This window comes from Frieseomelitta varia, unplaced genomic scaffold (assembly GCF_011392965.1).
Source record: "Frieseomelitta varia isolate USP_RPSP 00005682 unplaced genomic scaffold, Fvar_1.2 scaffold_144, whole genome shotgun sequence".
Taxonomy (NCBI): domain Eukaryota; kingdom Metazoa; phylum Arthropoda; class Insecta; order Hymenoptera; family Apidae; genus Frieseomelitta; species Frieseomelitta varia.
The window spans coordinates 126535-142399 of record NW_025109128.1 but is presented as its reverse complement, the minus strand read 5'-3'; the positions used below and the strand labels follow the sequence as shown (position 1 = coordinate 142399).

The following is a 15865-nucleotide window of genomic DNA, read 5'->3' as shown; positions in this document are numbered from 1 at the left end:
CAAAAAATTAATTTGAATATTTATTTTTGACTAGTAGAATTTGAAAATTCATAGATCAGTATGGTGCAACGATCTTAAGGGATCAGAAAAATTTGCGAGTTATCCCAGCGAGATGAAGGATCGAAAGGACAAAATATGGAAAGTTATTCCAGAATAGGAGAATCGTTACGTGTGCAAATGCGCAACAGGTCGAAGATGCACCAGCATAATGATAAGTGCGATACCTTGCGTAACCTGGCGAGGCTCATGTTTTCAACAGGTAGTCAAAAGCCACGGTACACGAGAATCGAAGAGGAGAACCATTTTATGGAACAGATAGAGAAATGAAACGTGACACTGCGATCGATCACATTGAAATTTAACCCTATAGAAACGTGTTGTTTGACACACTGGTACGAACAGATTGAAGTTCGTCGAAGGATAGTTCGTGAAACTTATTAATTTGTTTTTTTTTTTTTTCGTACTGTCGTATTACCAATCGATCTTCTTCCTTGTTTCGCAATAATCAGCCACGCCAGTTCGATGAACTCTGACGACTAATTTTACCGAAAACAAGATTTCGAGCAGGTGAAAGTATGATAAGGTGTGGAAAGAATCGAAAGTTAGCTGGTTAGCTCAAACGAGCAAGTCTGTCGATGTTTTTTGTGAATCGTGAACATGCTTACGTATGTACATAATTTTGTTAATTAGCTTTGCAGCTGAAAAACATAGTAATTTGACAGACAGATAATCTTAAAATTACATCGATATTTTCTTCCTCGAGGTGGAACGAGCTGTATTTATTATCGCGTACATTTGTTATTATGTGACGTCTGTCTAAGGTCATTCATATATTGAAACGCACAAAACACGATTAAAAATGAGCTTCTTCGTAAAAATATTATTATCATTGTGGTTACATAAAAATAGTTTTGAATATACAACTCGTATTGAATTGATTTGCGCGCATTTAATTAAACAACACTGTTAGAGGCACTTGTTTTGGAGTCTTCGAAGAAATATTATGTCTGATTAAATCAAGGAAGATTCGAGAGTCGGGAAGATTTAGATGTTCTATGGTATATACACGTGTGCTCACCTGTTGAGGATGCCAAGTATGCTGAAAGAAACTCTTGAAACACCTCATGCTTGATGTGACATTCCTTTCCATTTGCCAATCACCGCATTATCACGATCGTGTAATCTGTTAGTTATTATTGGTCCATTCTTCTCAATCTATTCTATGATTTAAGAGTCACTCTTAACCAATACATGACTCTAGATCCACACAATCAGGCCACTTATGTTATTTCCAATTACATTCACATAGAATACCGCGAAAAAGTGTGCATCAAACTTTCCGACATTTGTTAATTATGGTGGAATAGATTATGATAATTGATAGCGAACTGAATGAACGAATGGTGATATTTTGAACAATGACAGAGTATAAAATGCAATCGCATTTGCACGAGAGATCGCAGGCGAAAGTTTTGAAGCGCACACGTCGGTGCACACTCGACAACTAATGATATTTGAGCCGATAGCGGTGGAACTTGTACGAGACGGTAACGTGTCGTCTGTTAAAGCATCGTACGTTGATTTCCCGTGACATGCAGCAAAACGGCGAAATTGTTCCATTATGTTTTGCCAGATAACTAGGAATGTTATAAAATATTTAAGCTAATAGATTCCTGGTAAAGAATAATTTAATGAACGAATGTTAAAGTGTGCGAAAATATAACATTTCGAAAACTGAAAATATTCATTTTAATGCATAGCATATCCATTTCCATGCGTTAGATTTATTTATTGTATAAACTTATTATATTTGCAAATACATGGAAATAAGATAGTGCTCTTTCATTTTGCAAACGCGTGCGTATTGCTTATAATTTTCAATAAATATAAATGCTAAAGAAAACGAACGATTAAATAGATGATTCAGAATATAACATTAAGTCAAGATTTTTTAATTTCAAAACTAGCGAATGTAGGTTGAGATATCTCTTGCTGGTTTCGAAACTCCGTTTTGTCTATGGCTGATTGAGGACTTCCAGTGTAACGTAGCCAATTTTTCCTAAAAAAAGAAATATATTAAGGACAGTCAATTAATCACATTGCTGATTGATCACGAGTAAAATTGCTGATCAATGATATGTCAATGTTATCTGTTAAAATATTGCAAACTTACATCTCTTCGACTTTGCTTTCCGACCCCTCAAGACGACCAACAACTGTACCATTATCAGTGTTCATACACCACCCTTTTAAACCTAATTCGGTCCCGCGTTTTTGGGTATACTATATCACAAATGACAAATTGTTGGAAATTATTTCGGATCAGTTAACAGAAAGCTGATGTTACTAATTTACACGTACAATCATGAACATACATGTTACATGTATAATCCAAATATCCAAAAAATTATTTTCTAATTTGGAATTTTTAAAAATTTCATTTCTGACTTTAAAGTACCGATGTAGCAACGTAGTAACTGTTTCGCTTACCAGATGTCACTTCTTTGCCAAACAAACCATAAAAACTTGCAACGTTTTTCCTCGTAATTTGCGTTAGTTGAATATTTAATTTATATGATAATTTACTTACCTTTCTAAAGAACACGCCTTTAAAAAGAGAAACGTAGAATCAATATCATTGCGAGTCTGTTACAGGCAAATAGTCACTAACCTTGTACTCTTCCATAAACCTCAAAGTCAACGCCGACTAATTTTGACATTGTTGGATTTGTATTTAACGTTGTTGTCACTGATAAAAATGATAATACGACAAGAAGGCAGAAAACAATCTTAAGCTCCAACTTGGTTAAAATTCGATTATTATTTGGAGGAAAATCCGAATCTGCGTATGTTTCGTGACGTATTCGACTAGATGTCGCCAGTCGAGATTTCATCAGCTGTTCCGGCTGATTAATAACGGTATCCTTGGAAACCACTCTTGATGCGTTTTACAGAGAATTAAACTTAATTTGAATTTTAAATAGGGTTGATACAGGCGCAATTCACATTTTTTAATCTATTTTACGTTCAAATCAATCCCGTTGTCAAAACACGATTAGGTAGCAAGACGAAAAGGAATTTTTAAATATCACGGTGAGATTAAAAATTAAAAGTGTTACAAATACTTACGTTAACTTTTCAATCCCTTACGCTATTATTTAAAAAGTCAAACAGATTTAATATATGATATATCGTTTGGCTAATTTAACTTACGTGGAACAGTAATAGATATCACTTACAATTAGGAAAAGCAATTGTCACCACGTTCAAATTTAAAAATCAAATTCTATTCGCGCGTGTGTTTGGCTGATCGGTGGCTCGTATCGGCGCTGCCATTGGTCGACGTCCCGAAGCGCGCGCACCAGCGTAGCAGCGAGAACGTCGCTAAGTTAGAGGCGTATAAGTGGTCCCCACCTCGGTGCCCACGTCCAGTCTCAAACCAACAGCCAAACACGTATCGAATGTGTTTTTCGCGGTGTTTCTCATCCGTGCGTGCGATTATCTTCACGAGACATTAACGAAAGACCCTCTTCTCACCGTCGGTCCGGTGCAATCGATCGATCGCGTTATCAGTATGTGCTGCGTATCTCGTTTTACGTGCGGCTATCTCCTTGTTTATCTCTGAAACTCTCGGAGCACGGCGTTATCCACGGCGATTCTGCGCTATGGTAGACAATCTCGTCGTACACTCAACTTACGCAGGCCGTCTTGATAAAAACGTTTGACTGACAGAAAAGGGAGAAGGGCTGTCCCGTTGACGCGAGATCGCCGATCGTCGCCGTGCAATCGATACGAGCGTACGTGGTAGAAACGCGACAACCACCGTGTGTCTGTGTACGAGCACGCGAAAACACCAGCTTCGTGTCAGTCGATGAGGTTAGGCTGGCGTATTTACGCAACGAAAATTTGTGTCGTCGGCGTACGGGCACGCGATGCGGCTTTGACAGCTCGTTCTATCGTTGCTGCTATATCGTCGTTTGTCACACGTCACAGGACAGAATACTTGTGTACAGTGCTTAATAAGGATAGCGCCGAATTCGTCGTCGTCCTCGGTGGCGACTTTGACAGGTTACCTATCGGGGAAGTGAGGTTAATTCGGGAGGTGTGCGGCTGTGCGTGTGCGTCAGTGTACACGGAAGAGCAACGCGACGATAATATACGATGACGGCGATGTTAGTATCTGTGGCGGAACTGTCGAACATTTTCTTCGTGCTCGCAGTCTCGATATGCTTCTGCGGGGTTTTCTTGTTTATTATCAGGTATTTATACATTGAGTATCGCATATCGTCGGTTTATACCGGAGGAGTGACGCGGCTCAGGGATGGCCAATCCTCGGAATATTTGAACTGAAAACATCGAAGTGGAAACGCTTTAATTATATCGAACTGCGTATGTAATTTTTCCTTGTGAAGTATCACCCCGGTGACCCAATATACAATATCAGCGGTCCTTATTTTGCTCAACCTCTTTGATACTTTGGTTATAAAATTGAACAACGTTGTGAAACAACTCTTGATACGCATTTACAATACACGTTGCAATGCATTACTTTAGTCATATCTGTGAAGTGTCTCCGAAGATATCTAAAAAGCGACATTTCTGAGAATGCGTCACCCTTCTAATAAACCGACGATATCGTGCATTGTTTCTTTCCTCATGTATGTGTATATATGTATATATATGTAATGCGTTCCGTTTGATCACTTCAAAACAAATGACGTTCGATTAATATTTTTTTTCCTTACTTTGGCACTCATGCACGCATTGAAAAATGAAACTATCAACATTACCAACATAGCCTTTTAAGGCGGATAAAATTGTAAATATTCAAAAGATATAGTCAGAATAACTAGGATACACGAATTAAATTTTTATTCCTCCATTCGACGAATATTTGCTCGGTCTTGCTTTAGGGAAATCAACTCTTTGGTACTCGCTTGACTTTCGAACCGTTGTCAGTATTTTTCGAGGCTCGATGGAGGTCAGATTTCCTCAAGTGTACACAATTGACAAAAAATGAAGACGCTTTCCTGAATTTTCTCTTCCTTTGCTCGTCAACATCGGCTAAAAAATATTCTATGACTAATAGCAAATCTTTTATGTCTAATGAGTCACGACTGTAGGTATAGTTATCAAACTAGTAAATACTAAATACCATTGCACCGGAGTAACATCACCGTGGCAATCAATATGAATTAAATTATCGTCAACGTGGAAGGAATTAAAGTCGTATTTTTCCATCTGATCCAGCCTTAGAACATCATTGCACTAAAATTCGATAATAGGTCGCCTCTTTCTCCTCTTATCAACCAAGTAGCTCTTTTCTAAATTCAATTGTATAATTTTGAAAAGTATAATTACTTCGTATGCTATCTATTCTTTGGCGTGTTGCATCGGCAAAAAGGAAGTTATTTAGAAACGTAAACATTTTCTCTTCTGTTCAGTTGTACAACTTTGAAAAAATTTTGATATCAACAGTTGATAAAGGAGTTCGATCATTATCAGTAGAACCGCAATGGGATCGAGTCATCAAAAAAAGTGTTGAACACTCCATACTTGCAGTTGAGCATCTAGATATCAATCGGTTCTTTGAACGTTTGAAAAACCGGATTATAAGATTCGGTTTGTCAATGTTTTATCAAAATAGTTTAGGAGCAAAGTTACAAATTTTCGATCGTCGCCCACGTTCGTTTTGCTCCACGTGCTTCGCTATGCGCGAATTGAAGAGCAAACAGTAAGTTAAATGAGCTAAAATCGTACGAAAGTTTCGTGCTTAAACATTTTCAGATCCATTCGTTCACGATGGTCCGTTCATTTCATCGCGAATCTCCGCCAATAAAAACATTTATTAAAACATTGGCGACACGCGAAATCATCAGTTGTATCAATTTTCGCGATTGCGTAATATCGATTTATTTCACGATAAGTTGATAACGTTTGTCGTACGAAAAATTACCACGCGTTAATAATCTTTATTTTGCTACTTTCGTTTCTCTTCTTTTCACCGTTTCGTAAGCTTCAAGGTTAATTCCTAATTTCTTTTAATATCTCAAGGTGAGATCACTGTTAGTCTGTGAGCCACAATCGTAAAACGGGACGATAAATTGGCATTTTAGTTTGCTGGTAAAAGTGTGTCATGGGATAGAGGACACGATGCCTGAAAACAGTTATTCAAACACAGAAACATCACTAGAAATTCTTGTAATCGCGCGCGAAGGGTCGATGAGGAATTATTACACTATAAGAGGTCATTTTAATTTGCACCAAAGGTGTAAAGATAAAATGTATAAAAAGGAGAAGGGAATGAGGTAACCTTGAACTGAACGAAGTTAAAGACCAACGAGAAAGGTCAATTTCTCTGTAAAGTTTCTCGTGTCGAAGCAAATAATATTCCTCTTTGTTCGAAGGCGCGAAGGCGAGGAACACTTTTTGTTTCGAAAAATTTTGCCGCTAGAAATTCAGCAATAAACCTCGACAGAAGCAGGATTTTACTTACCTCGATTAAATTTCGTCTGCGAAACAACGAACTCTCGCCGATTGAATTCACTTATCCGAATGGATCAATGTAGCTAAAAGGATTAGTAAACTTTCATTTGATTTTCTGAAACATAGATTACTATACACTTACAGGAAAATTTAAGGAACATTGGAAAAACGTGTGCAATATTGAAAATTATAGTATTTGATTAGATTCTTAGACTCTTTCATGAATATATGATAATAAAATCCACAGTCTTCTTATTAATAAAGCTAATAATTAAATAATATATTTTACGTAACAGAGTCACACGTAATTATTAAATTAAATATTTTCATAGAAAAACACGCTGTTAAAACATGTTAATTAATAGCAGACTGCCAATGTCCATGTGCAAATTCATATTTTTATAGTCAGAAAAAACTTGATTTATTTCATCTATTTCATTTATTAATAGAGGGTAATAATACAAGGTACAATGTACTAGTTTATTTGAAATAGTAGTATAATTTGATTTATTTCATCTGTGTAATAGAGGGTAATAGTACAATGTACCAGTTTATTTGAAACAGTAGTGTAGTATATTTTTATTACAGAACGTCTCTAAAGACATTGAAAAATTCTTTTGATCTACCTCTTTACAACTTTAAAACTCGTTGTACGATTGTTTCTTTCTTCAACAAATTTATCAAATTTCGAACATTGAGATTGGATCAAATGCTAGAGTTTCTTGAATTTTTTTCGTAACATTGAAAAAATGAAATTCTACAACAAGTTTTAAAGGATTCCTGCGAAGGAGAGACTTCGATCTTCAAGATCATGGTGTATCCAGTCGTGAGAAAAATTTTTCAATGCTTTTAGAAACAATATTTTTGAATTTTTACAGTATCCGAGAATAAAAGTATTCTTACTTTCTCACCCGCCTGTAGAAAAACAAATTTTTCTTCGAACAAAACGAACTCTGTTCTTAAAGAAGAGACTTCTTTTTTTCTTTTCCTTTTTTCGAAGTTATGACAGTTTAAAATATCGACAATTTTTCGTCATCAGTATACTCTTCGCTGTACATACATATATCTTGTACTACCCGGTTCTCTTCTAATTGATAACACTTTGTTCGCGAAGCAATCGAACATTTGTGATGTTAAATTTGTTTATCGAGAGCAAGAGTTACGATAATTTGAATGTCACTGAGCGACATTCAAATAGCCGCCTAACATCGTTATTCCTCTCGTTTTACCTATGATTAAACGGTAAGAGCGAATGGAAATGACGAATAAGGTTTTCGAACGTCGCGATTGTGCAATCGCGTATCCTAATTCGTGTAAGTACTCGAACCGACGCGTTATTACATTGCAACACCGATGATTTGCCAGTTTTGCCAGTCGTTTGGCTTTTTTTTTTTCTGGAAAAAGTATTTCTGTACACTTTCAGTGGAAATTGTGCAACATCGTTTGGAGACGCTTGATCGAACCGTTATTATTCTGTTGCGATATTCGGTCGCTATTTGTCTACGAGGAATTTAGGTAGGAAAGTGATACGAGTGAATTTTATTTAGATATTTATATCGGAATGTAATATTAATCTATATTAAAATTGAACTTCGTTCAAAGATCTTGCTTGTAATACACTTTTTCTAAGTCTCGCTATCAATTTTATTTAATTTTCACATTATTAACATTTATTATTTATTTAGAAGCATGCATGCATCCACGTTAGAACATAATATTCTGAACTTTATTCAATTTTTTCGAGATCAGAGATTATTTTGCTTGCGACACGTTTCTCTTAAATTAAATAGAAAGTTATGCATTTCTGCGCTATGTTTGTCCAGTAATACTGTTTCGCGCAAGCATGTAGCATCTCAGATTTTTATCGTTGAGCAAATCCCAGATAACGGTTTATCAGGGAAGAGCCAGGAAATCTTGATGATTCGTGTTTCCTTCGCTCGTTTGTTGCTGCACAGTGTAGATATTTACTTGATGATCTCGGCCTTGTTGAAGATAATTTTACTATAGAGAAAATTTGATGGCTATCATATGTTTGTGATCAAACTGCAGCTGGAAACTTGAAATTCTACCATTGGAAATAGGATGATAAAAGTATTGAAGCACAGAAGGAACATAGACAAAATTGAGAAACTTGAGAGAGTCAAGAGTAAAAGGTACAACTTCGATAAAAGAACCTACGCTTCCAAATATTAACACAAGCAAGTTTGAAGGATGGAAATAAATCCTCTGACTGAGTAAACGCAGTTTTCCTCCGCCTATCTGAATTTTGGGAGAAGTGAGATTCGGACTTGGAACGTTGGAATTATACTAAGCCTAAATAAACTCTCACTGCTTTTTAATATCATTTGGAATATTTCTTTCCACGACGAAGAAGCTAGCCAGTCGTCCCGGTGCCAGTACCTATGTCAATAAACCGTTAACACACTTATGCGAAACATACGATTCACCTATCTGAAAAGAGAAAGCCATCCGAAATTCCCAACTCGCATAGTTTATTTTTTTGCTCCGCCGTGAAATAACTCCGAATTCAAATCCATCGAAATAAATGGCTCGTGAGTTTTATTATATATTGGAGGATATCAATTGCAAGGACGATCACATTGTGACAATTTGTACAAAAAAAAAAGTGTTGTAGAGTTTGTGAAATTCTTCCGCGTGCCAATACAACTATCTTGAGTCAAACTTGGGCACTATTCGAGATAATATTAATTCGAAATGTTATTTTAAACAACGTGTTATTTTCTTTTACAACTGTTTCGCTTTCGAAATGCAATTTTTGTTATTTCGTTTCCTGGGGGAATAACATTGAGAGCATGGAATAATATGTGTATCTCATTATCAGTGATACTACGATCACTTTTACTGGCTAAAATATTATTTGACGCTTGCCTGATAGTTTGTTTGCTCGTGTTATCTGAAGAATTATATCCTTGACAGTAGAAATAAAGAAAGTGTGAGATTACTTGTCACTCGAAGTGATTATTACTTCAAAATAAACTGTTATTTCCTGTACTTTCAAGTAACGATATACTGATATAATAATAATAATAAATCGAAATAATGTTTCAAATAATTTATCTTTTATTTCGTTTTAAAATGAAGTTTGCCCAGACATTATTATTAACTCTGTTAAGAACCAGTTTGCAATTTTTTTTTTTCATCTACGTTAACCTAGTGTTGATTTCGTTTTTTAAGTATTGCTATCGTAAAATGGAATTTCAAAGATTCCGTATAATATTCTTTCTTTTTTCATCCCATAATTTTGGAACCATAAAATCTCGGTGATCTCACCTTGATTAACAATCAAACGACGATTCGCGTTGATATTATAAATTTCTTTGAATTTCGTAAAATTGCGAAAGCACAACGGAGGAGTTTAAGAAGATGAATCTTTGAGATTGATTTACCTTTCCTAATCCAAATATTAAAAAATATAGAATAGAATTTAACGATGTAAATCAATTGAACTGTTGCGAGGGACTCGTTGAAGTGTCTCTGACGAGTCTAAACTCAAATTAGATAATAGAAAATCGCTAAGAATTCGTCTTTTGTTTAATTTTTCACAGTATCTCCTACCTACGCTAATATGTAATTTTTTTTTTTTATATCCTGATGAAATATTCATCCACAACTCCAACATGAAACAACTCCGAAATTATTCAAATTTAGATCCGTCGAAACGAATTAAGCGCGAGTCCTGTTGAAATTAGAAACTTTTTTCTTTTTTCTTTCGTTTTTGCGAAAGTTTGACAGAAAATTCGATTTTATCTCGCAGCGACGCGGTAATACGTGCACGCGTTCTCATAGCCACGAGGTTATTGGCAGTTGTCGGTCGTGTTCGCAGGTTAATTCATTCGAAAAGGATGAATAACGAAAGGCAGTTCGATTGTTTTAAATACTGAAGGACGATATAGCCTGTGCTTTTCCATTCTGTTTGCCTTGTCGTCACTTTTTATTGGCACGAGGTCCACGGAAACGAGGCGATACGTTGAATTCTTTTTTTGCCAGACTGTTATTCGTTCTTTGCATCTCAATGTCGGGCACGAGAATTGTACGGCATAAGAATGCTGCGGCGGAATTGGCCATTGTTCGGCCAATATTGTTCTTGAATATTTCTCTGTTGACTAAACCGACTTGGACTAAACGATTGAAATAAATAAATTAATTAATTTAACTGGACGAGTATTTATTGAAAATAATTACACTGAATAAATACTCATTTAACCACTTGCGCTGGCAACTGATTGCGGACCATAACGAGTGACCAGACCGTGTACATTAATTCGACGCTTTCTTTTTGAGCTCGTCGGTATGACATCACTCGATAGAAATTATTGAGAAATCAATTATTTGTTTTGCTTAACTATTTTGTATATTTAAAACTGAGAAAATATTGTGATTTCGGAACAAAAAATTCTCGACGTGCGTCATTCCAGCGCAAGAGGTTAAAAAAACGATTATCGGAAAATCCGTGTTCAGATTTCCGTTTATCAGAACGAAATGATCCATCATCTTTATATATTCAGATATATCGCTGTTATTTATTCGGACAACTTATTTGAATTTCTGCAAAATTATTCGAATAATAGATGCACATTTACAATGAGAATCCAACATCCGTAAGTGCAATGTCCATCGCACAAGTCGCATCTAAAAATTTGTTATCATCACGCGAGGCTTAGCATTCATTCTATGCAATAATTATATTAATTATATTAGTATATTAACATTAATATACGTGCATTGGCATTGCGTGGCATACATTGGTGTAGTCGTAATATCGATTAATTTTTATGCGAACTAATTGTTACTCGACTCGATATTTATTTGTCAGTTGTTAATAAAATTTTGCCCGACACTGTGGAAAGATTGTTTCCACTGATAAACCAACAGTCAGCAGAAAATTCGTACAGATAAATTACTTATGTAGAAATTTACAGTCAGTTTTTATAAAAAAAAACAAATAAATTTCACTTGTTTTTAGAAAAAAAAAAAAAAAAAAAAAAAAAAAATTCACTTTTTTTTTAAAAAAAAAAAAAAAAAAAAAAAAAAGAATGGGAATCAAAATTTTTCTTCTGGAATACTTTCTTTACAGTTTTATTGCGTTTGATTTCTTTCTCGTATCTCGTCGAGGAAGAAAGCAAAAGAAAGATTAGAGATGAGACAGATGGGAGTAGCTCTCGATTAGTTCGTACCTGTTGCTAAAAAAAAAAAAAAAAAAAAAAAGTACCACACGTACAGTTATTTCTCGGATCTCCTAATCGTCTCGCGTTCAGGATGACGCATACCTGCACGTAGGATACTGTGGCCGTTCTACTTATAGACAGGATCTCCTGTGTCAAGAGCGAATGGAGTACTAATTGTAAGCTCCGGAGAGCAGATCGAACTTCGTATGTTGAATTATGAATACATTACGCGGAAACAACAGCGAAAAGTTGTAAATATTAATCCTTCTGATCGAATTACGTTTTGAATTAAATCGTTCCAATTATTTGCTAATTGGAAACGTAACTTTTAAATGCTCTTTTTAAACGCTTAAAATATTAATAATTATTATAATTATTAATATTTAATATCAATATTATTATAATTATTAATATTTAATATTAATATTATTTAAACGCTTAAAATATTAATAATTATTAAATAACCATAGTTACCTGAGTTTCAGAATCGAAGCATTTGGGGAGAACTTGAGTTCCAAAATTACGTGGAGTGTAGTTTATAGACAAGTGAAGTTAATTACACTGCTTCTCTCAACTGTTTCGTAAAGATGTGAATTTGAAAAATGAAAATGCGACATTTTTCTAAATTTTCATTCTTGCCGAAGACCCGTACAAAAATTGATTGTACGATACAGCAAAGACCATTTAAACAATTTCGAGGTTCTTGAAAGTCTAGATTAGTAAAAGAAAAAAAAAAAAATTAGGCGTTGACATGAATCTTCTTATGGACAAGAAGCGATATAATAATGTACTTGTCCACGGAGGGTAAATAATTAAACGATCGAAGATGGATCAAATGAAAAAAAAAAAAAATACAAATAATTTTTTTGTGCAGGAACATGATCGTGCTTCGTATTCACGGCGACGAATTGATGTTTGGAGGGAGTGGAAGCGTAATGACACATTCGCCGCGTATACCTCAGATGGAGATGATGAAGGTCCACATTCCCTTCACCTTCAAGCTTCACGAAAGCTTCAAGAGCACTTATACCGGTAAGTCCTCGCCTAAATGCTCCCTCGTATTTCTATTTTTCTTTCAACTTTTCCTCTTCGCGCTACTTTCTTTTTTTTTTTTTACAATTGATCAAGCATCTCGAAGAAAGCGTCACGAGTGTGATTCTTTCGATTTTTGATTTACTGAGGAGAAGTTGAAACATTGTTTGCCTTTTTTTATCGAAGCGTACACATGAAGAGATCTGAGGTGTTCAACTTTTAGAAACTAGCATCAAAGAAAGTCACGTAAAATTTAGATATCAGCAAAATCAAAACGAATGTAAAAAAAGTTGTTGTTGCAAAAATAACTTAACAAATAACATCAGAATAGTGCCGTCCCATTTGGCGATTACATTAATTATTAAGCAGTATCGTTGGGTTATAAATGATCGTAGTAATTCAATATATTTGATTTCATTTTGTTCACTATATGTATTTGACTATATCATAGATAGTCAAATATATATATATATATATCTATTACTAGATATATTTGTTCACTATTTCCCTATAATATCGTTAATAAATCAAAACTACGAATTCTAATATCAAAATAATTATTACGCTTGTAATTCTTGTGATTTTCAATGATATCAGCTGAGACTCGAAGCGAAGTTCCGAATGAATGAAAAGTTTAGGAGACAAACACGCAACAAATCAGTATTCCATCTCAAACGAACGAAGAAGACAGTTTAAATATTCGACTAATTAAATATCCGTTGAAGTTCGACACGGTCGTTAAAATTCGTCGCTCGCCGTTCATTATTCCACCGGCGTCATTAACATTCCCAATTAGAAACTCCGTGGTGGAAAAAAGAAAAAAAAAAAAAAAAAAAGAAAAAAGAAAATGAGAAACGACAAACTCGTCGTTCCTGACAAACAGATCGGAGATCGTATCTCGTACAATTGATGTACAAACGTGTGGAACGTGTTCCGCCTTCGTCCCGTCTAATTTTCGCCGGATTAGTATTCCTCGGCGTTTGAAGGGTCGTCAAAATTCACGCGTCGTTCCAGGCGAACCCGGCGCGATTCGCTACTCGAACCAGCTCCTTTTACGTTTTCGAATCTATATCCTCGTTGAGTGAATTAACTCCAACGATTCTTCTCTCTCTCTTTCTCTCGATCTTTGCAATTTTCCTCGGTTCATAAGCAGAAGCGTCGTTTCAAAATTTCGCAACTCTTGGCTCTGGTCGGGCTAATTGTCTCTCGAGAGGAGCGAAACCCTCTTGGCGTGTATAAAGGTTTCGATCGGTTCGAAAGTAGGACACGCGTAAGAAGAAAAAGAGAAAAAAGAAGAAAAGACGACGACAACGACGACGACGACGACGACAACGATCACTCCCGTTGCCCACTTGTCATTGGTATGCAGGTGTGAAGATACCTGAAGTTACGAAACGTTACCTTGACCGCTTGGCCAGGTCATTGTGAGTCATTTAACCGGGGATAATTGATCGCGGGCAGCAGATCCATCTCGCGATGAAATTACTTTTCGGCACGTTTCTAGCTTGAAATTTATATTTGTTAATTCTGCCTATTTATCCGAGTAATTGCCGGTGAATGTTAATTAAACAGATACTTTTCGTCTCTTATCGTATAGGTCAGGAAATATTTGTCTTGTAATATAGAGCAGCACTCGATCGGTTTTCGAAAAAAGCAAATTGCAATTTTGCGAAATTTTAACTCGAACTTCGAATTTAATTTTCTTTTTTTTTTTTTTTTTTAATTGAATGTTGATAGATATAAATTGTAAATAACGTTTGATTCTAAATAAGTGCTTATTTAAGAATACTGGGAAGAAAATTGGAAGAAGGGTTGAATAATTTTCTGATTTATTCGCGGAATTTTATATTTTGCTGAGATTCAATTTTTAAAATTTTATAAGTGTAATTATTCATAGTAATTCCTCATTTTTAACCTTTTGTGGACAAGCACATTATAGTCATGCCCACGCTTAGTTTTTTTACTGTTCTAGATGTGAGAAAATGTTTATTCAATGAATCTTTAAAAGATTTTCCAGGAAGAACAAAAATTTGGAGGGTTAAGGGCGCAGCATGTGTGTACAACAAGTATCTTCTTCATGATTACATTTATTACAGCATTTATGCTTTAACTGATTGCATCTAATTACATTAAATTAACAATAAATAGATGCATACCAAGTTCATATAAAAATTTGACACTCTGCGAATGAAATATAACGTCCAACGTAAAAAAAATTTCATTGAAGAACAGAAGTACATGCAAGTGCTTCTTTCACAGCCAAAGAACTTGCTTATTTTCTTCCTTCTGTATAACCGTGGAACCAGAATGAAACAGAACTTTCGTAAACGGTCGAAAGCGATCCGCTTTCGAGCAGAGGTATAATTAAGAGAAGCGCGAGAGAAAAACCTTTCGAAGCTTTTTCGATATTTTCGAAACCGGCGAAGATATGTATATACGCGCGCGGTTAAAAACCTTCTCTCCCCCGTCGTGGTCACGTTTTATTACGCGGCCGGTTGATTTATGCCCGACGCTCGACGACCCTCGGTAAATTCATTAATCCACCGCGTACTCGTGCGATCGCGGGCGTGTTTGTTACGTGCAGGGCTAGTCTCTGTTAGCCTTGCGAGTGTGCCTTGGATTTTATTCGAAACCGTGCCACGGACCAAGCCGACGACAATGATATCCACGGAGCATGTGTTCGATTGTCAATAGAAATCCGATCAATCAGAACGATGACGGTCGTCGTAATAACACGCTCACTCGACACTGTCATTAACGCTGGTAATGAGCTGTTTTTCTTTTTAATGAAAGAATGGTAATTTATGAAGTTTTTTTACGTGGAAATACTACTTCTTTTCTTTGAACGAGACAGTAACGAATAGAAAACTGCCGGTTTTTATATAAACGCAATTTCACATTTCGAGAAGTGGAGCTCGAATAGAAAATTTTTTTCACTTATTAGAATATTACTAGGAGAATATTGAGTTATTCGACAAAAATCCGCAGCCTAGCGATGATTCTTAATCCATTAAGAATATCAATCTGCGATATTTTTTTTAGGTTTGTGTTATTAAATTCCGTGTTGTTGCATCGCGGTTGCAAAGGATTCGGGAATTCGAAAACATTCTTTCGATTTTTTTTTCGTTTCTATGAAGTATCTAATGTAATTCAAAGTAGCA

The 15865-nt window shown here is 35.5% G+C and overlaps 2 protein-coding genes across 4 annotated transcripts in view; one reads left to right on the top strand and one right to left on the bottom strand.

The window, feature by feature from the left end:
• The window catches only part of LOC122533135 (cell growth regulator with RING finger domain protein 1-like), a 49397-nt gene that overhangs the window by 13609 nt on the left and 19923 nt on the right, over positions 1-15865 (top strand). The window contains exons 1-2 of one of the 2 annotated variants that reach the window (XM_043662544.1): positions 3404-4259; positions 12547-12704. In XM_043662544.1, the coding sequence (XP_043518479.1) occupies positions 4162-4259; positions 12547-12704 (256 nt within the window). In that variant the 5' untranslated portion in view covers positions 3404-4161. Of the gene's footprint in view, positions 1-3403; positions 4260-12546; positions 12705-15865 lie in introns of those variants that run through there. The other variant, XM_043662554.1, reaches the window with a different exon arrangement.
• On the bottom strand, positions 1721-2893 carry LOC122533221 (acylphosphatase-1-like). 2 transcript variants are annotated; one of them, XM_043662720.1, is made up of 4 exons: positions 2672-2893; positions 2591-2607; positions 2174-2283; positions 1721-2059 (listed from the first exon to the last, which is right to left on the bottom strand). In XM_043662720.1, the coding sequence occupies exons 1-4, from the start codon at positions 2718-2720 to the stop codon at positions 1942-1944; spliced, it is 294 nt and encodes a 97-aa protein (XP_043518655.1). In that variant the 5' UTR covers positions 2721-2893; the 3' UTR covers positions 1721-1941. The 2 variants fall into 2 exon arrangements, with proteins under 2 accessions (XP_043518655.1, XP_043518664.1); XM_043662729.1 differs by lacking the exon at positions 2591-2607 and having other exon boundaries at positions 2672-2829.

Coding starts and splice junctions, on each gene's coding strand:
- LOC122533221 (XM_043662720.1), bottom strand. CDS start 2,720: ATGTCAAAATTAGTCGGCGTTGACTTTGAGGTTTATGGAAGAGTACAA. Junction 2,060..2,173: donor GAAAGCAAAGTCGAAGAGAT/GTAAGTTTGCAA, acceptor TTCTTTTTTTAG/GAAAAATTGGCTACGTTACA.